We start from the raw sequence: 25,054 nt of genomic DNA on the forward strand, positions 1-25,054 counted from the left end.
TTTCAGTCACTACATAATTGGTATGCTTCTTTTTCTGTTATCATCCTGAAATATGGAAATATTAGTAGTAATAAAGACCGAGTAGGTGTGTCCAAAACGTGTACTGTCTGTAGTTAAATGTACATGTATACTTCATTGGGGCAAAATTAGACTACACTAAATGCTTCAAAGTTGGTTACAACCACAGTTGAAGTTGAAGTTAAAATTAGACAATAACACTGTAAAAGGGCATAAGTCATAATTCCCTCCTTTTTCAGTCTATTGTGTCTGATTTCAATCCGAATATGTGACGTCAATTCCTGCGGGAAGCCATTCTCTATAGTCGTTCGGCAGTTCTAATGCACTTTGTATGTAGACAGAAGTGAATGGTTGGAAATACCCTTCTTTAACATTAAAGAGTGAGTTTTAAAGGCGCTGTCTGCTTCATTATGTTCTATTCTTGACACATTGTGTGTATTTAAAGAGCAGAAATGTTCAAGCAGGGTGGTGCCAATTCAATAAACAGGATGTGTGACCTTAAAGAGATTCCCTAGAGATAGTGAATGGAAGACAAGGAGGTTTTCTCATGCTCACATTTGTCTTAACAATAGCAGCAAATTGCAGACGTTATTTTAGGCCGTCACTAAAATATTCACAGCAGTCTGTGAGTCACTGGTGAAGATTTGCAGTGGTCAGTTCAAGGCTAAAACGGCTGTTTTGCTTCCAGTAATATTTAACTTGCTAGTTTTGGCCACATCCCAGAGTTCCACACAATCTGCTACTGTATTGACTGTGGGATCTCTGTATGAAACAAGCTCTCTGGAATACTTTATGACACATCCTGGGAGACGTAAGGTAAGAATACTGCAGCAGGATTTGATATTCAGTAATTCAATAAATCCTTTGATAAGTATTTTATAAGTTGGACAAATGTGGGCCACAGGTGTAAACGGTGACCCATTTCAATATTTTAAGGTCAAACAATCTCTTGTTCATGTGTTTTCATGATTTAGAGTTACAGTGTTACAGACTCATGCACTAAATGTGGGAAAAGGTTCAACATCTCACATTTAGTTTGTTTGTTTTTATTCTCTCTCTCTCTCTCTCTCTCTCTCTCTCTCTCTTTTTTTTTTTTACAGCAACGAGCATATAAATTGTATTTGGGTGAATCTTACAAAACCAGTTATGAACATGACCATAATTTAACTCTAAAGAAAAAAATAAGAATTTATATTTTGCACAAAGAAATCAGACTAATTTTATTTGTATTATTTTATTATTTTCATCACAATTACACACATTGTACCAACATGTCTTGTTACCGTAAAATGTAAAAGTTGAAATTATTTTTTATTATACTTGCTTTTTTATTTATTAATGTCAATATATACATTTATATGGATTTTGAAGGGAAGTGTATATTTAGGCCCTATAACTGGCCATCATTTCTCAGTTAAATCACCTTTTGCTTGAAGTCCTACAGCATGAATATATATGAAGAGTTCAGATGCAAAAGCCTCTAAGTGCCGTCTGAAATTTTCTTCTAGAATGATCATTTTTATCAAGCTCGTATATTTAAGTTCAGTAATTTCACTTAAATGGCAATGAAAATTACCTATTAATTGTCATTTAAGTGAAATTACTGAACTTAAATATGCGAGCTTGATAAAAATGATCATTCTAGAAGAAAATTTCAGACGGCACTTAGAGGCTTTTGCATCTGAACTCTTTATATATATATATATATATATATATATATATATATATATATATATATATATATATATTTATATATTCAATTTTTTCACATTCATCAATCATAATAAAAATAATATACACAGAAGTTCCATATATTACCTTAGCACTTTTTAAGACCTAATATAAAATATTGAAAAATATATATTAAACATATGTACAGAAAAATGATTCAATATATAAATGTATATTTCCATAAGAATATATAATTCAATTAAATTAATTTGATGTATTTAAATAGTGTGATAAACACACCCATATGTTGACTGCATTTCACAACACTTTAATGTACGGTATTTTATTTAAGTGTCACTGCAACATTAACAGTGTGTGGCTCATGTTGTAAATAAGGTAAAAAGTCACTACAATTTTATATTTTGTAGGAGTTGCAAATATTTTCTCCACCGTGTCCTTGCTGTGCTGAACAATGGCCTGACTGTTTCTCTGGCAATATGCATGGCCACATCCTCCAGCTGTGTGTAATCCAAGGTGAGTGTGTCATCTGCTGAGTACAGGTTTGCGTGTTTATCCGACTACACAACTTTGCTTCCAAGAAAATTAGCTTTAGGATTAAAGTGGCATGTACATTAATACAGAATATTAGAGACTTTATCTGAAGGATTGAACCACATTACAGGGATTTTACTGCAGGAACTGAGGATAGAGATGGATGGATGGATGGATGGATGGATGGATGGATGGATGGATGGATAGAAAGATAGATAATTAAAAATATTTATCATAAATTTTATTTTAAATAAATATTATTAAATTATTAAATTAAAAATAATAATTTTAGCAATCATTCATCCATCCATCCATCCATCCATCCATCCATCCATCCATCCATCTACAAGGTTATTTTTCAGAAACAGAACATTGAACAGAACATTTTTTTAGAATAAAGTTATACATCTAATTCTGAACACCAAGAATGTGTGATGCATTAAACTGTGTCTCTCCTCTTCACAGCTGTAGCCTCTTTTCTCCATCTAGAACCGAAGACTGCCACTGTGTTGCGAGGCAGTGAGGTCCGCTTTAACTGCAGCACTGATGAATCCTGGGATGTCATGACGTGGCTGTTGGGTGGAAGGACGATCCTCAGCATCTCTGAGGTTCATGGTCTCCTGGGCAGAGATGACAGTGTGTGGACAGTGAATCACTCGCTGTCGTCTGTCTCAGTGTGGGAGTTAGTGCTGATGAACGCCTCTTTCAGCCCCACTGTACAGGAGCTCGCATGTGAACTTCTGCCCACCAAAATCAGCAGATCAACAGCGGACCTGTTTGTACAAGGTATGTCATCTTTTGTTGAGCACTTATAAATTAGCGAATTAGTCTGTCCGTCTGTCTGTCTATCCGTCCGTCCATCCATCCATCCATCCATCCATCCATCCATCCATTTATCCATCCATTTATCCATCCATCCATTTATCCATTTATCCATTTATCCATCCGTCCGTCCGTCCGTCCATCCATCCATCCATCCATCCATTTATCCATCCATCCATTTATCCATCCATCCATTTATCCATTTATCCATCCGTCCGTCCGTCCATCCATCCATCCATCCATTTATCCATCCGTCCGTCCGTCCATCCATCCATCCATCCATTTATCCATCCATCCATTTATCCATCCATCCATTTATCCATCCGTCCATCCATCCATCCATCCATCCATCCATCCATCCATCCATCCATCCATCCATCCATACAAACATTCATCCATCCATCTACAAGGTTATTTTTCTAAAACAAAACATTGAACAAATTATACTTTCCCACCTGAGGCCCAAAGTGCTCTGGAAACACTAATCACTGTTATGGTGACGTCAAATGAAACACATTTAAGTTAGAGTTAAACCTCTGTTAATTCTCAATAAAAACTTTTGTAGACGTCTGACAGAAATAAAGTCAGTCTGGTTAGTAATAAGTGAAGCTGGTAATGCTGTTTGTGGAGTTGTTTAATCCTCCTCTGCTGAGATCTTCACAGATTTAATGTCTTCTTTTCTCTTCAGTTGATTTCATCTAAGGCTGTGTCTGAAGTCAGTTGTAGTTCTTGTGTTTCTGCTCGTCTCTTTTTCTGTTCTCTTCTTTCCTTCAGTGATTCTGCTTGTTAACAGGCTTATTAAGGCTGAGATGACTCCATATTTAATATACACAGACTTTGTGGCTCAGATACAGTCCAGTTCTGGTTTATTTCTTTGCTCTTGGCTGACATGTGGCATTGCTATGGCCTGCTTGTGGCCCAGATCTGGCAAACAGGAGTGAGCCACCCAAGGGCCGTCATTCCACGCTGCATGTGGGCCAGATCATCTTTCCACATGTGCCAGATGTGGGCCGGATCTGGGAAGACACAATGTTGCTATGTGGGTAGTCATGTGGATAATGACTACATTCCCTGAAAATTACTTGTGTATCAACAAGAATAAAAATACCTATCGCTAAAAATATGTACAAATCTCCAGCAACTCTTTTGCTCCGTAATGATTATGAATGGAAGATATTCTTGTTCACACATTGGCCATGTGCTGATATAAAGGCCAGATCCTTCTGAATGCAGAGAATCTGTCATTTTTTATACGAGATGGCTGATTTGGGAGTGAGCATCGACTAAGGTGTTTTTCATGCAGTGGATTCATTCGCTGCTGGCTGAAGTGAAGACTGCTGCTCTGGCAGTTTTGACGGAGCATATGACATTGTCGATGCCAGAGCAAAGGCTCTTGGGATGGGAATCGATTGGGGACCATTAAAAATACCTACTGCAAAGCCACTCAACCAGGCGGTAAACAGAGACAGAAAGCACTGCTCGACTCTAATCTTAGATTCAGGAGCCATCAGAGCCCATCTGGTCCACACATTTCTCACCCTGACTTGTCATTCTAATGGGAACCAAAATTGACAGTCATATTGCTTCTTACTGCAGCAGAAACTGACTAATATTCTCAGTTCTTATAAGGTCTTTAATAAAAATAAATCATTATTATATTATATTATATTATATTATATTATATTATATTATGAATACACTAGAAAAAGTTTTATTTAAGCTGTAGTTTGTTTCAGTAAAAATATCAAAACATCCTAAACAAAGATGTTATAGGACAATTATAGTTAACTAAAACTAATACCATTTAAAAATTCTCTAAATAAAACAAACGTTAACTGAAACAAAATAACTAAACCTATTTCATTTCAGCTAGTTACTCATTTTATTGATGAGTTTGTGTGTCACGTATTCTGGATTTGAGTTTTGCTTGAATTGTGTTCTTGTTTGATTTGTACTGTTCCTGTTCAGATTCCTTTGTCCCTGTTCATTGGTTATCATGGTTATCACACCTGTGTCTAGTTAATAATTAGTCCCTCGTGTTTCTCAGCCTTTCTTTGTCATGTCTCGTCAATACTTTGGTGGTTGTTCTGTGCATCTTGTTTTGTTTTCTAGAGGATAAAGCAATTTATAAACATGAACTTGTGGGAATGAGTATAGTTATGTGCAATACCCTCAATCCTGTGCTAAAATTCAGGCCCTAAGTAGACAATATATCCATTCATATATTCAGGATTTTTAAATATAAATTCTGACTTTTATCTATATATTCAGGATTTACATTGATATATTCAGAATTATAACTACATATTCAAACTTCATATAATTACTTCCTGTCTGGCCCTTCATTATATAAACTTTCTATATATATATTTACACAGTCAATTAGTCAGGCCAATTAGTCAATTTGGACGATATTTGCAAAAATATCTGGCATTATATCCGGCACATCATATTTGGCAGGCTTTTTGTTGCTAGGACCCCAAATATCTTATATGTTTATATTTTTAGTGATAGATGCTATTTACACTAAGCGTAAAATGCAACAAAAAGTATTTTCTTTCCACTAAGTGTAAACAGTTGTTAGATACTATTCACACTTAGTGCAAATAGTGGCAGATACTATCTGCACCTCAGTGTTGTCACATATGTGTTGTTTTGTCTTAGTTTCTTTCTGCTTATCTGACAATGATAAGCTTAAAATAAGTTTTTTCTTTGAGTTTTCCGAGTACAGACGACACCATTGTCAAAGCGATCCCCATCCGCGAAAACGACTAAAAACCCTGTGTTCTGCTGCCAGGCCATTAGATAGCGATGAAACACTATAGACTGAACAAGTAATATGGATGTGCATGACGTCATCGTCTTCTGAGATTCGCGCTTTTGTTGTTTACACAGAGACTGGTTTCAAAAACTTGCACTTTGAAACCAGTTTTCAAAAGTTTTCAGTTTCAGGCACCCAAAACGCTGTTGTCGTGTAAATGAACGGCCAAAACCCATAAAAAGTTTTACATTTTTAGTTGAAAACGGTGTTGTGTTAACAGCCTGTTGTTCCTGTAATTTGACCCAGTTTCCTAGTGTGTTTGATTAATGATTCCGTTCACGTGTCGTTCGTTAATTACCTAATTTAGTCTGTGTATATAACTCCTTGTTTTGTTCAGCTCTTTGTTCGGTCTCGTCTTTGTGAAGTGGTGTGTTACCTGTATTTCTGTCCTGTATCATGTGGATTGTTGTATTAAAGATTGTTTTTGCTGATCTCTTTTGTCTTCGTGCGCCTCATAGAGCCATCTGTGACAAGTGTATTGTAGTACATTATAAAACAAAATATTCGGTGTATATGATCTTTATTAAAGTCCACCTGTGGTGAAAATCCAGCTTTATGTTGTATGTCTATGTGGTGTTTTTAATGTGCTTTAAGACAAACCATGTGTAAATTCATCAGTCGACACCATTGCTGAGTATTTTCTCCTTAAAACTGCAGTGAACCAAAGACAATCTCAAAAACACGCTTTGAAATCGCTGGTGTTTCTGACGTCACAAACTACCTTGTAACCAATCAGATCAACGCGTGATCGTCAACGAGTGGATCTCTGAGCTGAGTGAGTGAGTGGAGGCGGGGCTCATTTGCATATTCATAGAACTGCGTATACTAAATGAGGCAAGGGTGTAGAGTTACATTCAAGTTATTTTAAGAATTTTCTACAATCAAGATTTTTTTTCAAGGAAAAAATGTTTAAATATGTAATTTTGGTGATCAAAGATGAGTTTTAAGGGATACAATTATTGACTACAGGGGGACTCTAAAATCATAAATGGATGCAGCCTTATTGGGACATTACTTGTTCCTTCCCTAATTTTTTTTTGTGTCAGTTTTTATTCAGAAGGTGCAGGTGTATTTGTTGTCCTGCTCTGAAAGTGTGTAAGATCTAAACTTTTTGCAGTTTAGCTAGCAGTTCAAGTGCCGGCACACCGGAAATCACCTTTACAAAACCTCTACAAGACCCCTGCAGGAATATTACAGATTTCATATGTGCTTTCATCCAGTAGGAAAAATTAAGATCCTGTAGAACTCCATGATTTATTTTCATAAGCCTGTCTGCTATAAACTGGCCTATCAGATCTCTTTTAGACAGCTAAAAGTCCTATGTTCCTCAGTATTCCATAGATAAATCACGTCAATCTACAGATACATTACCAAATCAATCACTTTTTAAGACCTAACCGGATTTATTCCTCAATAATTAATCAATTCTATGACTGCAACTAAACCACAGCTCAGCTAAAAGCTAAAGAAATGACCTGAGACTCTGTCTATATTATGGAGTAATCCCATTCATCACTAAGATCACAAATTTGACTTGGTATATGTCCCTATTAACAGTCGTGTGTGTTTAATAGAGCCGTTCCATGTGGATGTGGGGCAAGTCTGTGACTAACAGTGCTTTGGAATTAATTGGGCGTCTTGACATTCATTTTCAGTTAGCAGTCAGCATCTCTCGCAGTGATTTGTGATACACTGGGTCAGATGTACAGTTGAAGGGCGCCCACAAATCTCCAGGGAACCACAAATCCTCTTCACTCCTTTCATTACAAAAGGCTCCCATTCATTTGCATGTGCTGGACTAAACGCAATAGCGGTTTCTCATCAAGACAAACAGACCGGCCCACGTGTGATTGGGCATGTGTGCAGAGATTCACAATCGTCATTGTTTTTGCCTTCAATTACTGTATTGACTTTTACTGAAGTGAAAAAAGGCCAACAAGTACCATTTGTGAACATAGTATACTATATGTTTTTATGTGGTAACTTTAGAAGTATACCTTCCCTGCTTTGTTCAAGGAACGTTTTGCTAACCTTCAATATTATAATTTTGCGAACATTATGGGAATTTTACTTATGAATGTTTTCTGAAATCGCCACCTTGTAAAATAGTTAAGTTTTTATTCACTGTTAAAATTTTTAGTGTGAAATTACAGTATATTCAATGTTATTAATTGCGTTACTTTCACAGTAATTCCTCAGTAGGACTTCTTTTGTATCTAACGGCACTCTTGGAAATTTCTTGTAAAATCTACAGCATCATACTGAATAGATTATGCGTGGAGTTTCTTGATTCTTGTTGGTTTTATCTGTGCTGCTGAACTTATTTTTGGTTCACATTTAGCAGTTTGTGTTGTTTGTTTATTTTGTAATGTTCAGACTTTGTCTTTTTAATATTATTATTTGTTGAGTGTCACCATTGTTGTGTTTTGTATGCTGAGTAGCCCTACAAAACAATTACAAATTTGATGTAAGATATTGGTAAATCTTTATGCTGAAATAACGCTAATAATAGTATACTTTATTTAATATGAATATACAAGCTGCAAGATCCCAAGCTAATGTAACACTGATCACCATTATGGTGACTTCAAAACAATTACAGTACTAAACAATATAATTTCTTAAAGTGGGAACATTGTTAAAGACAATTTTATCATTGTAGTAAAACAAGAGCTGTAAATTACTGTGATGCCAGCATCATTTTGCTGTTGATTAACAGTAATTCGTAAGAAAATTATCCAGCATGCATTAATTTCACTGTAAATTTCTAAAAATGTTTTTTTTTTACAGTTGTAACCTGTTATGACCTCAAAACAATTTGACCATAGTGTGTTAATACATTTTGGTGTTTGCATCACATAACCAGCTCCATTTGTATGGCTTTTCTGACATAGAAATTGTATGAGTCATGATAAAAGAAACATTAACACTAATGTTCAGGTGTACGTTATTCATAACACGATAAAGCATTAACCTTTTACCGCCATGATACAACAACCTAATATCCAGACAGCAACATAGTGTCGGCCCAGACCCGGTACCTGGTACATGTACCAGATGTGGCCCAGATCTGGGCCGACACTATATTGCTGTCTGGGTGCAATGTTTTCAGATTCATGTTCATCTGTTTCAGATAAAACTGAATGTGCTTTTAGCGGCAATCAATTCACTTTGAAAGTGTTGCGATAAGTGCAAGTAGCAGCATATATTCAATGTAAAGAAATTACCCCACAGGCATGTTTTTTTTTAAATATTTTAATTATTAAGAAAATATAAGCCATTTTTGCGTATGTTGCAGGCATTGCGGGTGGTTGCCAGAGTGTTGCTAAGGTGTTCTGTGGGGTTTGTATCATGTTGCTAGGGTGCTCAGGGAGTTGGCAGGTTGTCCAAATCAAAAGAGCCCACCCACAAGTCTCTTATTCTCATCCCTAGTTTGGGTTCTCCTTCAGTGTAAGTATGGGATATTTTTTGCCGTTTTTATCTTCCACACAAGTCCTATGAGTCCTAGGACATAATACTGGGACACAATCATTCTAATCTTGAATTCTATTTAGGATGGATTGTATGAGAACTGGGACGTAACCCATCTCTTATTCATATTCACTTTCGTTATGACTTTCCTCAATAGATTAGCTTGGCAAGAGAATCAGGCTTAGGACGTAAATCAGGAAGGGCAAACGTGTGTCAGCCTTTCGGACTCAGGATTGCTCACAAAGCTTTTCATTAGAGGCATGGCCAGCCATACTTCTTCCAGATTAAACGCTGTCTCATAGACAGTAATTTTCCCTGCCTGGCCCTCCTGCTGGAAAAAAAAAAATCACCCAGTTGACACGGGATGAATGGCTCTGCTTTCAAATTACACAGTCAAGACCAGACACAGACTCAGCGGAAGATATTTATGTAACTCTTATTGTTATCACCAAAAAAAAAAAAACATTATTAAAATATTCAGTCTGTAACTTGATCTTGATAATGATTTCATTTCAGTGTAACTTACTGACGCATAACTCACACACTGTTTTTTGTGCTATGGATGTGACTGTCTGATCAGCCTGGTGTCACTGTTTGGGCCTAAAACTTTTTGCCACACGTCAATGGCCGGTGACTTAAGAAAATTTATCGGTCATAAATATTTTTTTACTGGCCATAAAACGACTAAAAAGACGACTTGGGTTACTTGGCTGTAGCCCTGTTCCCTGAAAAAGCGGGAACGAGATGCTGCGCTTGATTTAAAAACATTTTAGTTTGACCAGTTGTGAACACGTGTGGCAAACGTGCCAATAATTTGGATTAAATAACCTCTGAAGATGATGTGTAGTCAAGTCAAGTCAAGTCACCTTGATTTATATAGCGCTTTTAACAATATGAATTGTTTCAAAGCAGCTTCACAGTGATAATAGGAAATTACAGTAACAGAGATTGTTTTGGCTTTACAGCAGCTCTAGAATAAAGTTACTGTCCAGCTAAAGTTAGTTTTGATTGATTGATTCACTTCCGTTGCGAAGATCATTAGTTACCCTCAATTGAAAAAAATAGGCTAATCAAATGTAAAATAACACTGCATAGTCTTCCTGTATAATTTAACAAAGATTAATCCCTATTAAAGTTTCAAAAGTTATTCACTCAAGAGCAGTGAGTATTTTTAACATTAAAAATGCAGCAGAAGGTGTATTAGGCTACTGTCACTTTAAGACTGAATGTACGGATCCAATATACTGATGCATTCTGTACACGTGTTTTCTTTCTCAACTGTTTACATTCATTTAAGACGTAACTGACTATGTTTACTAGGATACTCACAGACACGGGCATATTTTTAACATCTTTTTTTGTGAATTTGTCTGTTCAAGCGCAAGAAGATGTAAAAGAGAACTCAATTTAGTATGTGCGCGCTCTCTGTTTAAACTTCCCTTCAAGTCTTCTTGAACTTGAATATTTAAGTTGGCAAGGCTTAAACTTTTGTTATGATGCAGCGCTGGCATTCACGTTTGTTCACATTCATGTTCTCACACACTGTATTGTTAGAATTCATAAAAATGTTACCGGCCACCGGTTACTGATGTTGGCTTTTCAGTTCTGAATGGCTCTGTTCCTCACATGGATTCTGAAGATTTGGAGTACAGCACAATATTAAAATTGATTGTGTTTATGATCATTTTATGGTGCGTTTTATATTCTTACATTCAGAAAACTGCTGTGTCTTATGGCAAACAAAATACATATTACATAATTGTTAAACGATTACAGACATTTGATTCTTTTAAAGATTTTAAAGTGTAGTTTTAAAGTACTAATGCCTCAAATCATATAGCTTATTGATGCTATTATGATCAGACTTTGTTGCCTGGTTGATGGTGAGCTCTCTTGGTTATAGGACCACCTAGCAATTGCCCAGAACACCCTAGCAACGCCCTAGCAATGTGGCAAATACCCCACAAGAACCTTAGAAATGCTCTGTCAACCAGCCAAAACATCCTAGTAGTGAGTTTGCATTTGTATCATTAAAACTTGTAAAAATTTTGTGTTTAAATATAATTATAACAGCACTCACTTGTTGTTTTTTAACCATAATCACATTGTGTGTTAGTTAAAGGGCCATATATATATATATATATATATATAAAAAACAAAGACTCTAAGGTCCACGACATGACTTATGAGGTACAGTATAAGACAATCATTAGCCTTACTCTGTAAAACCTCCAAATGAATTGCTGTGGCCATGCAGTTCACTAAGAGAAAGCGAAAGTTTCAACTAATTACCCAGCTGTCTATAACAATTCACTGCTTTACCTTTTGTTTCTCTTTCCAGGGGGAATAAAAAGCCCATCATTTGTTCTTTTAAAAGAGACAATTTAGCTGTCACACATTTACCAGTCACATCAACTAGTCAATTATGAACCATCAGTCATTTAAAAATTGTGGAAAGTGGAAAAGAAACACATATAAAGTGGCCTCAAAAGGTGTTTAGACACCTAAGCCACACTTAAAATTTATAAATGTCTTTGCAATATTTTATAAAATAGAAAACAGAGTGACATTAATTTAAAAGAAAAAGGACATACATGCCTTTCAGGCAAAACATTTCACAAAAAGTAATTTGTTAGGTTTTAACCGTTTTAGACTATATCACATTGAACATGCAAACTTCTAAGGCCTCTAAATGATCAACATGATCAAAACTTTGCTGAAAAACCTGTTAGACACAATCTACTACATGCCTTCTGTCGTCCGATTGATAGTTTATACTTTTGAGCTTTATTAAAACAGCCTTTTAATTGTAAAAACATCCACCATCAGGTATTGGGTCACATGTCTTTTTGGTGTGAAATCTTTAATGATTTCTAGAAGGTGAACATAAGAATAACTGTTATATTGTAAGTAATATTTCAAGATGAACACTTACTCAATGTGAGTATCAAATATGATATCAGGCTTTTGAGAAATGTGTATTTGTACAATAATTTTGTATTGCATTATATGTCCCCCAAAATTACTCATCTTACTACGATCTGCTCTAAAGATCTCATATGAGCCATAAAAGTTTTTCTCTGACTATTTTTTCATATGTCAGGCTTTACAGGGTTAAATGATAAAACAGGTTTTAGTTTCACTGTAAGAAAATAATCTGTAGAAAAGTGGAAAGGTTACTGACTTCTCAGTCTCCCAGTTACTCTTTATTTTAAGGTGTCTTTGTTACACTGTAATCATACATTTAAGTACTGAGTAATATTAAGTAACTATGACATTTACTTATTAGTGTTAGGGTTAGGATTAGGGTTTGGTTTAGGGTTAGCATGTAATTATGCATAATTTATAGTTATTACTACAGTAACTACGTGTAACGTACACATTAAAATACATTTTCCCATCTTCCTTTAACCTAAAAACACAAAGCACAGCTTAATTCAAAACACGTGTAAAACTGATACGGAAAATACCTTCATATAAACAGTACATTGGACCCTATTTTTACAGACTTTTGCTGATGTGAGTGCGTATGTTTTTGTCAATTAATGCAATGAACTTAACATATGTTATTAACAATTATGATGAGATAATAATATTTGAGATATCTCAACTTTTTGAGGACACATAACTCAAAATGTCTTGTTTCAAATCTAGAAAAAGGAAATGTCAGGATTTTGGAGGGTGACCTGTCAGTTCAAGAAGGAATGCTCGTCACCTTCCGTTGCCAAGCGCTTGGCTGGTATCCGAAGCCTTCAGTGTCCTGGCTGGTCAACGCCACCGCTGTAGACAGAGGCGACTACAACACCAGCAGTCTTCAGGACCCCAGCGGCCTCTTCAACTCCACCAGTGTGCTCGAGATGAAAGCAGAGGCGAGCAGCGCAGTGGAGTGTGTGGCGTCCGTGTCTGCAGCTTTAGCCCAGCAAACCAGCAGCGTCAAGCTGACTGTAGGTACGAGTGATCGGACGTTAATGAGCTCCTCCTGCAAATAAACTAATGCGCATTAACAGTTTCATCACTCTGTTTAGGTACAATACTTATTGCATCTTGCATTTTGTATTGCAAAACACTCGTGCTGATATTGAGGTGGGATATGGGTGAGGTTCGGCACAGGTTTGGTGGTATGGGTACACTGTAAAAATGGATACGCTATATCTACTCAATAAAATTGTGGCAACAGATTACAAGCAATATTATTAATTAAATGTAACAAATTAGAATTGAGTAATAATTAATCAAATTAATTCCTTAAAAGTTAACCATTTAAAATGAGTAAAATTTACCAAAAAATTTTTTTCAACAAAAATATCTGAATAACAGACAGACGTCAAAGATGAATTAAGAACTCTTTATTTTTTATTGCCAACATTGAAGACACCTGATGCTAACAAGCAGAATCACTGAAGGAGAAAACCGTAATTGTAAGTCACCATTATGGTGATCAGTGTTTGTTTTAGTTGGGCTCTTGACCCTTAAATCATTTACTTTACATTTTGTTTGGCTGCTGTACCTGAGTTATAACAGCCAGATGAACAAAGAGAAAAGGTGATCTGATGGTGATGGTTTTAACATACTCATTATTTCACAATCGTTTGACCTGAATCTCTGAACTCATATAGAGCCCCAATTACTGAGTTAGGTTTACTTTATTAATTATAGCAGCACTATAAAATTTGTTGTAAATTTTACTCATTTTAAATGGTTAACTTTTAAGGAATTAATTTGATTAATTATTACTTAATTATAATTTGTTAAATTTAATTAATAATATTGCTTGTATAATGTAATAATAATAATCTGTTGCCACAGTTTTATTGAGTCGATATAACGTATTCATTTTTACAGTGTACACTGTAAAAAAATAAATAAAAAAAATCTGTTAAATTTACGGAAAAGAACTGGCAGCTGTGGTTACCAGAAATTTCCAGTAAAAAATATGGCAGCAACATTTTAGGTTTTACAGACTTAACTTAAAATTTACAGTAATAAACCGTATTTCATTATCTGATATAATGTTAATTTACCGACCTATTGAAGTATTAATTTCTCTTTTTTAATTATTCGATTTTAGAAGTAGGACAATATAAAGTATAAAATATAAAGTAGGACAGATGGATGATATATCAATATGAAAATCATAAAAAGTTTTGAAAAACATTTATTTCGTTTAGATTTTTTTTCCACTTGATTTAATTGAATCTTATTGTAGAAATACTGCATGTGTTATATGATGGTGAACATGTTTCTGGATCAGCATCCCAATCAACCAATCAGATTTGAGGGACAAGTTTACAGTTTATGTCAAGTTTAGGTTTACAACCAGGGTTATGTGCTTCTACATCAGTGTTATTCACTATCATTTCCCTCTGATTTTAGGGATAACTTATGGGTAGGGTTAGGTTTAGGGCTAGGGATAAGGTTAGGACTATATATGTTTTTGGACTGGATTGTTGTACCAGGATCAATAAAATATGTTGACCCAGGAACATGTCTTACTTGACAAAATCACGCTGACTGTTATATATGACAGTTTATGATATAAGTGACAGTGGGTAAGTAGGCTGCATATAATGTCTTCTCCTTATAGCTATAAAATACTGAATAAATGCATTGGGTCAGTTTGTGCATATAAATGAAGTGGCCATAAACGTACAAATGTGTTTTGCAGTGGCACCGCAAACTACACAGGACCACACAGTTGTGATCGCCGTGATAGTGTCGGTGTGTACGATCATTCTGCTGGCAGCGCTCATCCTCATCTTGTGCTATAGAAAAAAACGGACAAGTAAGCAAATCCACTTTACATTTCTCCTAAAAGTTCCCTTTAAATCTCTCCTGCAAGTTATTAAACCAATGAAGAGAGAAGTTAGCAGTGCTTGCCATAAATCGGAGCAAAGGCAAGGACACATTGTAGTAGATTGAGCTGTCAGCAGTAAAGGGCAGTTTAAAGGTTTTACTGCACCACTCACCTGCCATACAAAGTGCTTACACATCATTTAGCAAAATGGATAAACCGTTTAAGATGGAAAACCTATTAATAATGTCATTGTTCGAAATGTTCTTTGTTTTTATCGTTCTTTGCTTATTATTTCTCAAAGCACACATTATCAGAGGCTAATTTAGAGAGATATTCTACTAAGACCTGTTAAAAAAATAGGCTATTGAAAATATATTACAGCACACTCTCTGTACTTTAAAATGCCTTTCAAACTTTTTATATTGTACTATACATATTCATTAAGAATACTGACAGATTTCTAAATGGCAATGCATGGGTAAACATGTTTCACTACTAAAACATTCGATATGAAAATATTAAATACAATAATAAAAACAATGTTTTGAGAATATTATAAGTATATTTCGTAGGGTGTTATAACATTTCTAAGGGCACATTTACACGACAACAATGTACTAAAAACAGAAAAGTTTTTCCTTTGCATTTTTCGCGTACAGACGTCAACGTTGTCAAAACAATCCCCGTTCACAAGGATCCGCGAAAATGATTAAAAACGCTGTATTCTGCTGCCAGGCCAGTAGTTGGCGATGTTACTTTGTAAAGAAACACTATGCTGCTGTAGACTGAACACGTAACACACATGTGCATGACGTCACCATTTTCACAAATTCATGTTTTTGTAATTTACACGGAGCCAATAACTGTACAGTTTTCAAAAACTCGCACTTTGAAACCAGTTTTCAAAGTTTGCGTTTTCAGGCCACCTAAAACGCTGTTGTCGTGTAAATAAACAGCAAAAACACATAAAAAACTTGATGTCGTGTAAACAGCCCCTAAGACTATATAGCATGATAATCCAGATGAGTTCAAGTCTAAACCATATTTTGACCTGTAAAAATCCCATTTATTTTTCTTGTTGCCATACATTGTTGTTTTATATATTTGTTATTGTAGTATACAGTGGACAGTGGATCTCAAATTGGTTACAGTCTCTTATCCTCTTGTTGCACCATGCAGCTATTAAGATGTCATGCTATTCAAGCTTGCTACCAGGACTGCCTGAGGCTAGAACCAGAAATATCAAGTTACATGTCTGCTAACACTTTAGTTCAGGGTCCAACTCTCACTATTAGCTAGTTGCTTACAGTATTAGCATGCATATTAGGATTTTGGCTTTTTATTATTACTTAAAAAGCACATATTAATGCCTTTTTCTATATCACTTAATCCTACCCAATACCTAAACTTAACAACTACCTTGCTAACTATTAATAAGACTAATTAGGAGTTTATTGAGGCAAAAGTCGTAGTTAATAGTGAGAATTGGACTCTAATCTAAAGTGTGACCAGTTTTCTTTCTTTTTTTCTTTTACAGAATTGAGCTCTGAAAATAAATTCAGGTAAGACTTGTAAGAGAGGTAAGAGTTGTATTTGTACATTACATCCATTTTGAGTATTTTCTCTTCTGCACCAATGCTGTACACATACACATAACACACACAAGAAGGAAAATTGGCAGAAGTCTTAATCTTTCTGAACATTATCTACTTTTCCCAGTTATAAAATGCTAACACTAACACAGTAATGTTTCATAATGTACAAAGGCTATCATATCACTATATGAAGAGATATCTTGATGCTCGTTTTTGACAGTCATTGCACACACATACATGAAAAAAACATGTGATTGACTTATCACAGCAGCACTATTACACATTTTAAAGCTATTAAAACAACAGCCTTGAAACAAATCAAGGAAATATTGAAAAGAAATATAGCGTTTTCCATAAATTCCAAACACTGCTATGCAGAGAGAAACTGATTTTGCTCAGTATTGCATACTATTGCATACATATTTCTTGTCATATCAAGTCATCACCTTCATTTATGCAGCGCTTTATACAATACAGCTACAAGCAGCTTTCCGGTGATAAACAAGTCATTGTTCAGCGAGGTCAGTTCAGTGTTAATTCAATTCAGTTCAATTTAAAGATCATCAAATATAAAGCAGCTCTGGAGAAAACAGTGATGTCATTGTCTTGCTCAGTTCACTTCTCATCAGTTCTTCTAGTTTCAATAGTGTCAGTGGTTCTAGTTCCCTGAAGACCTCTGGCGTTTGATTCTGAACATAGCCACTGACTCTTATGTTGTATGTAAGAAAAACTGTTTATTGTATTGCATATGTCTTTCCAGCTCCTCTTCATGGACTGTCAATTTAAGCAGAGAGAGGAGGTCCGTTGCTGATGAAACCAGAGGAAAAGTGAACCCAGGATACAACGCTGACGACGTAACAAGTAATAGCACCAAAATACAGAATCAACAGAATACCCTGATGTGTTAAATAAAATTATATGGGGCGTAATTCCTGCTTTATTTAATATATTTTCACAGAATTAAACTAAAAAGAAACACAATTTATAGGATATCAAATATACACTAACAAAAAAGTGAAAAAAGCCTTTGTTTCAATAATGGCTTTTTGCACTTAGTGTTAAAACATTACCAATATTTGGTACTGTGTAAATATATCTGTTTTGTAGAAATAGGTAAAATGGTTCTAGTGATTCAGGCTTATTATAGTTAAAGTGCCCCCTTACGCTTTTTTGGATATTGCCTTTCATGTAGTGTGTTAAATAACTGTTTGTGAGAGTAAAAGTTTTTTCAAAGTTTCAAAGATCAAAGTGCGCGATAAATGGAGTTATTAGAAGACACAGGTTTCCACTTTGCATGCACTTCCAAAGGATGAGTAATCAGGCTCGAATTGATACGGTAAAACTGATGCCATCATTACTCTTCGCATCACTGTATATCAAGTGCTGAGGAAGATCCAGAGCTGAAATTAAGATATTATAATTCTGACCTTTGTCTGGATTCTGACCAATCACAACAGACTGGGCCATTAGACCATTCAGAGCAGAGTAGACCAATCACAACAGACTGGGCCATCTGACCAATCAGAGCAGAGTAGACCAATCACAACAGACTGGGCCATCTGACCAATCAGAGCAGAGTAGACCAATCAAAACAGACTGGGCCATCTGACCAATCAGAGCAGAGCAGACCAATCACAACAGACTGAGCCATCTGACCAATCAGAGCAGAATAGACCAATCACAACAGACTGGGCCATCTGACCAATCAGAGCAGAGTAGACCAATCACAACAGACTGGGCCATCTGACCAATCAGAGCAGAGTAGACCAATCACAACAGACTGGGCCATCTGACCAATCAGAGCAGAGCAGACCAATCACAACAGACTGGGTCATCTGACCAATCAGAGCAGAGTAGACCAATCACAACAGACTGGGCCATCTGACCAATCAGAGCAGAGTAGACCAATCACAACAGACTGGGCCATCTGACCAATCAGAGCAGAGTAGACCAATCACAACAGACTGGGCCATCTGACCAGAGCAGAGTAGACCAATCACAACAGACTGGGCCATCTGACCAATCAGAGCAGAGCAGACCAATCACAACAGACTGGGCCATCTGACCAATCAGAGCAGAGTAGACCAATCACAACAGACTGGGCCATCTGACCAGAGCAGAGTAGACCAATCACAACAGACTGGGCCATCTGACCAATCATATCAGAGTAGACCAATCACAACAACAGACTGAGCCATCTGACCAATCAGAGCAGAGTAGACCAATCACAACAGACTGGGCCATCTGACCAATCAGAGCAGAGCACGCTCTCAGAAAGGAGGGTTTTTAGAGAGACCGAATCCTTGTTCAAACCATTTCAGACACTGTGAGAAAAGAGGTGATGCTGCAATATATTATGGGAAAATGAAAGTGACCTTGGATGCATGTGAACATATTGTAGGAGACAAAATTAGGAACCTTTAAAATAGTATAATAGGGGCACTTTAACTAAAACTAAACCCGTAAAAAAACGTTTGTTGCTTGAAATTAAATGAATTTTAACTGAAATAAAATAAAATAATAAAATAATATATTTAGTCAGGTTTATATACTTAAAACAAACAAAACAAAAAAATTCCCCTGCCAGGGAAAAAAATACACTTCATTTTTAAAATTTCTTAAAGAGATATTTTTTGTTCAAAGATTTCTTATAAAGACCATCAAACAAGTCCTACTATCTTAAAATGTAAGTATATATTGCTTTAGTTATTTTACTGGATAACAAAACAAGCACGTTTAATATGTATTTCAGTCCAGCAGTGAGAGCACATTGAGCAAGTGTAAGTTCTGTCTGTAAGATTTTAGGCAGTGTGAAGTCCCACACACAACTGCTCTTCACCCCGCAGGTTCAGGACACAGTGACCTCAGGAATAGAGCTGACAGCCCGATAAACATCATCAGCTCTTCACGGGTAAGAGGAGAGAGAATTACAGCCTCTGCATTATTCAAAACGAGTGGGTTTTCTGACACCTCAGTGTAAAGTCTTCTGCCTCACACCTGGGGAAAACGCTGGTCTCTCTATTACTGTGTGAAGGAATATTCAGACAAACATTTAAATACTGTGTAAATGCTTTATATAATCCTTTTTTTTGTGTGAAAATACCTTTTATTTTCTGTTATCGTACTGTGGAGCAGCAATGAGCTCTATATAACCTATTATGTTTAAAGTCCCCCTGTGGTGAAAATCCAGCTTTAAATGTTGTTAATATGTCTATGAGGTGTTTTTAATTTGCTTTAAGACAAACCATGTGTAAATTCATCAGTCAACACCATTGCTGAGTATTTTCTCCTTAAAGGTGCATTGCGCAAGTCTCTGAGTTTTTGCAGAACTTTGCCCCCTCTGGCGACAAGCGAAACTGCAACCAGAGGTGTGCACGCTCATGGACCACACGCACACGCACGCTTGCACGAGCACGAGCTGTTCATAACCAAAGGAGCATCAGCCGCACAAATCTTTTGTTTACAGTCATAATGTCTTCAGAGGTAATAAAGTTATAAATCTGCAAGTCATTTTAAATATGTGAAAGGAAAGGCATTTGAGTAAATTACACACTTATGTGTGAGGGGAAAACGGGGGTAGTAGAAAACTTCGTTTTTTGTTTCCATCTATCTCCATGTTGAACTGTTTTATGTGTTCACTTATGATTGTATTATTATGGAAACACGTTCATGAACAATATAAGTTATTACTTTGTTATTACTTTGTAAAAGCTCAAAATAATAATCATACCATACACAGTTGGTCAACAAAGTACACTCAAATGTCTCAAGGTAATATTCATAGATTATTACATCATTTGTTGTCATAGATTTGCCGTATCAGACATTAGAGACTGGGCTATATCTTACCGTTTTATCAAGAAAAAAGCCAACTGAGGATCCCGTCTGAGCCCTAGAGCAGACCGGAGATTCCAACAAACAGTATTTATATCGTTTTTACCTTTTGTACACAGCCACGTCCAAGTGACCTGAGGGCGCGAGCGCGGGCGCTTCCTAGTGTGTGCAGACCGGAGATCTCTCCATTTGTTGAAAGCCTTCCCGATGTTGACTCTAGTCTTATTCCGACGCCTGTGGCACTAGACAAAAGTTTTCTTTTCTTTGTCTTACGTGGAGTTTGCGTTGGGGTTTGGAACGAACTACAAGCTGGTCTCTTTGAATCCATCTTTTACTTTTGTCGAAAGTTGACTAAAGTTTTGTCGCTCGAGTTGTCTTCGCTGATACGGAGAATGGCGGCGAATACACAAACCTGACAGACATTACCAGGTGAGCGTGAACACGCATGACGTCACGCCCAGTCTCAAATTCCGTCCCGAATTCCTCTTATTTATTTTACTGTACAGGATTATAGAGGCAATCGCAGTGATCAGAGAAGGGCTCATTCAGCCCATCAGGCAATTGTTTAAGCATGTATGGGTTAGAAAAACGGGTATTTTTAACATGAAATGTTGCGCAATGCACCTTTAAAACTGCAGTGAACCAAAGACAGTCTCAAAAACGCGGTTTGAAATCGCTGGTGTTTCTGACGTCACAAACTACCTTGTAACCAATCAGATCAACGCGTGATCGTCAACGAGTGGATCTCTGAGCTGGTGTGAGTGAGTGGAGGTGGGGCTCAATTGCATATTCATAGAACCGCGTATACTAAATGAGGCAAGGGTGTAGAGTTACATTTAAGATGTTTTAAGGCATGAAGGATTTTTTTTTTCAAGGAAAAACATGTAAATGTCGCATTTTGGTGATTAAAGATGAGAGATAAAATTATTGACACCAGGGGGACTTTAAATAATTCACAATGCAAATATTTCTGATTAATGTTAATTGGATGGGAAACTTTTTCATTTTCAAGAAACAACTTTTCAATTTTTAAGCTTTTTTTTATTTATTTTTAATGGTTACTTTTGAACTTTCAAGAAATCATATTTTCTCACCTCAGGCTGAAACTACCAAAGCCATGACAATAATAGACATTGGGGGGCCACAATCTCGGAATGATACATTTCAATAAATTAATTAGATTTTTAAAATCGGATTCACTTTTATTGATGGTCCCTTTAACACATTCTGTTGACTATAAGTAACGTTGCATCTACATGTCAACTAACTCTCATTAGAGTATAAGTAGACTGGTAGGGTTTGGGTTGGTAGAATAAGTTGACATGTAGTTGTAAAGTTACTTATAGTCAGAATGTCTGTTGGAGGATCATCACAATAAAGAGTTATGAGATATTAAGCAGACAGTGAGTCTCCTGATACTCTAATGAGAGTTAGTTGATATGTACAGGTAGTTGCAAAGTTACTCATGGTCAACAGAATGTTCAAAAGGGATCAGCACAATAAAGTGTTAACATAAAAACTTCTTATGAATGGGAACTTATGAATGACCTGATATTCCAGTGTAAAACAAGCATTTAAAAGTAAATTTCAAGTTTTATTTAAAATTTATTTTGCATTAGTCAGTAAAAAAAGGTTCATTCTCCAAATATCGTTCCTCAACAGGTTCCTGATATTGTCATTTTCAGCTCTCAAAATCAGAACGAGGAAGATGTTTCTAACTTGGACTGCAATGGAGCAAAGAAGACAGTCCGTCGCGTCACTACTGTTTGACCTCAGGGTCAACCACAGATCGAAAGAAAGGCTGTTTACATGCTGCTGTTTTGGACCAGCTTTCTGTTCAGAGAGAAGATTCAATCTGACATTATTGTTAAACACTAAAGAAGTCATATTGCTGAAGATAAAGATTTACTGACGTCAACTGCATGCAATCACTCAGTCATACAGCCATATCAACAATGCATGTTTGTTTTTTTACTGTAAAAAAAGTAATTATTTTGCATTATTATTTTTTTACTGGTGTTCCACCTTATTCAATTGGAATATTTTATAAATTATTTATACAGATCAATATTTTACACAATAAAGTACATCAGTATTGGTATTGGCATTTTTCTTTAAATAAAATGAGTGTTACACTGTCAAGTATTCCAACAAAACAATAACAATGAATTTCCTCAGATGGTTGAGGGTTCAAATAAGGGAAATGTGCAAATTTGTGTCTCTCCTGGCTGCTCGTCACTCATGGATGGCAACTGCTGAATAAATTAGGGACACCCTCAGTAAGTCACACAAAGCTGTCGCGATATGAGAGGGCGATAACATAACCCTTTTGTTTTTGTTTGGGTCTCCAGACCAGTGTTATCTTTCCTAGACCTGCTTGTGTTACTGAGGTTTTCATTTGCCATTCACAAGTGGTGGATTGATGTCAGGGTCAAGCAGACTGTTTCTCTGGGGTGATTTACAGAGGCCACTGTTTGTCTTTCAAAGACTTCTGAAGTCTGTTTCTCTTCTCTCTGCCGCTCTCCTATTGTTTTGGCGTTTACCACAGAGGATGTCTTGATTGCCTCTCTCTGTTCTGAGAAAATGGTTTTGCAATGCAATATTTGAGACATGTTAGATAATAAATGTGGTATTCTTCTACAAACCTTCATTGTATTTGTAATCGTTCTTTTTGCAATAAATTATGAAGTGTCATTTTTTTCCTATTACATTTTAATATGCAGTCATTTATGGAAACTTGTTTCCGCCACAGAATAAAACAATAAAAGATAATTGCGACATTTTATCTCACAATTGCGAGTTTATATCTTGCAATTCTGACATCTTTTCTCAGAATTTTGAGATATAAACTCGCAATTGCGAGAAATAAACTCACAATTCTGACTTTATAACATGCAACTGCAACTTTATATCATGCAATTCTGACTTTATATCTCCTAATTACGTGTTATAAAGTCAGAATTGCAAAATATAAACATGCAATTCTGAGAAAAAAAGTCCGAATTGCGAGTTTATTTCTCGCAACTTCGAGTTTATATCATGCAATTCTGACTTTATAACACAAATGAGACTTTATATCACGCATGCTTCCATAGCCATTTCTAAAAATAAAAAAAAGAACGTTTTTTAATCCTAAACAAAGGATTAAAATAAAATACATTCATGATATCACAATCGCATACAATTATACCATACACTAATGTACAGGGAATGTTACAGTGTGTCTCAGAAACACATTTGTGTTATATCTGGCACGTACAGTATTAGATGCAGGCACTGGCTGCAATCATGTAAATGAAAGCATCTAATCATGAGCATAAATATTTATTCATGCACATTAGAGCCCAGCCACCACATAAAGGTTTTCGCCTCCAAACAATGATTCAGTCTTTATGTAATTGACCTCAGCTGAATGAACCCTTTTGGAATCAGTCACAGTACTTTGAAACAATTGCAGCCTACTTTGTGCGGAGCGATTCGCTGCAATGCTGATGAATAACTTAACATGTCTTCTCTGTGATTGAAATGCAATCTACTCTAGTGCATCCTTACAAGAGGGCATTTAAGTGCTTCCAAAGTCTGTTAGGTGCCACTGTATTAAGTGACTGGCTATCAATGGGAATTGGAGACAGGAGCCCTTGACATGGTGCTGTTAGCATAATTAAGGCCAACCTAATTAGCAGATTTATGCCTCTTAAAAACCGATGAGTTGAGTAGGAATTGCAGAAAAGCTTTACATTTGAGATCTATAGTGTTCTCTTTTATGTGCAAACTCAGTGGAAGTGGGAGAAGCTCAGAGAATGTCCACCATGTGAATTCAAGCTAACAGCAGAACACTTGAAGCCTTGTTTTGCTTCCCAAAGCGAACAGTCCTGTCTTACTAAATACACTTCAAGTAACCCAGAGTTTCATCACAGTGAATGCGTACCGACAAATCCAGACCAACAGTAACTTTGCTGGAGGACAAAGTTCTTCCTTGAAGCTTGAGGTATCAAACTCAACACATTTGCTCCAATTTCTCATACAGGCTACAAAGTGTACACTCAGCATGTGGCAAATAAAAATAGACTTTGCCAACTAAATAATACAATGTTCCTGGGGGGGCCGGCCAATGTCCTGCAGAGTTCAGCTCCAACCTACCTCAACACCCCACATAGCAACATTTTGACGTCCCAGATCTGGCCCACATCTGGCCCACATCTAACACATGTGGAAAGATGATCTGGCCCACATGCAGCGTGGAATGACGACCCTTGGGTGGCTCACTCCTGTTTGCCAGATCTGGGCCACAAGCAGGCCATAGCAATGCCACATGTCAGCCAAGAGCAAAGAAATAAACCAGAACTGGACTGTATCTGAGCCACAAAGTCTGTGTATATTAAATATGGAGTCATCTCAGCCTTAATAAGCCTGTTAACAAGCAGAATCACTGAAGGAAAGAAGAGAACAGAACAAAGAGACGAGCAGAAACACAAG

General features: G+C 36.3%; 1 protein-coding gene across 3 annotated transcripts; it reads left to right on the forward strand.

Moving 5' to 3' along the window:
* The first annotated feature begins 651 nt into the window (after positions 1–651).
* On the forward strand, positions 652–23,281 carry igsf5b (immunoglobulin superfamily, member 5b). Of its 3 annotated transcripts, none has more exons than XM_084126754.1 (9): positions 652–834; positions 2,118–2,223; positions 2,707–3,027; positions 13,010–13,303; positions 15,021–15,137; positions 16,687–16,711; positions 17,505–17,605; positions 19,591–19,655; positions 22,241–23,281. In XM_084126754.1, exons 1-9 carry the CDS (start codon positions 811–813, stop codon positions 22,346–22,348), a joined length of 1,161 nt encoding a protein of 386 aa, XP_083982880.1. In that variant the 5' UTR covers positions 652–810; the 3' UTR covers positions 22,349–23,281. The 3 variants fall into 3 exon arrangements, 2 of the variants coding, with proteins under 2 accessions (XP_083982880.1, XP_083982879.1); XR_014607986.1 differs by having other exon boundaries at positions 692–834; positions 19,591–20,227; XM_084126753.1 differs by having other exon boundaries at positions 692–834; positions 2,731–3,027.
* Positions 23,282–25,054: the final 1,773 nt, after the last annotated feature.

The sequence above is a fragment of the Abramis brama genome, assembly GCF_963993115.1.
Source record: "Abramis brama genome assembly, chromosome: 10".
NCBI lineage: Eukaryota > Metazoa > Chordata > Actinopteri > Cypriniformes > Leuciscidae > Abramis > Abramis brama.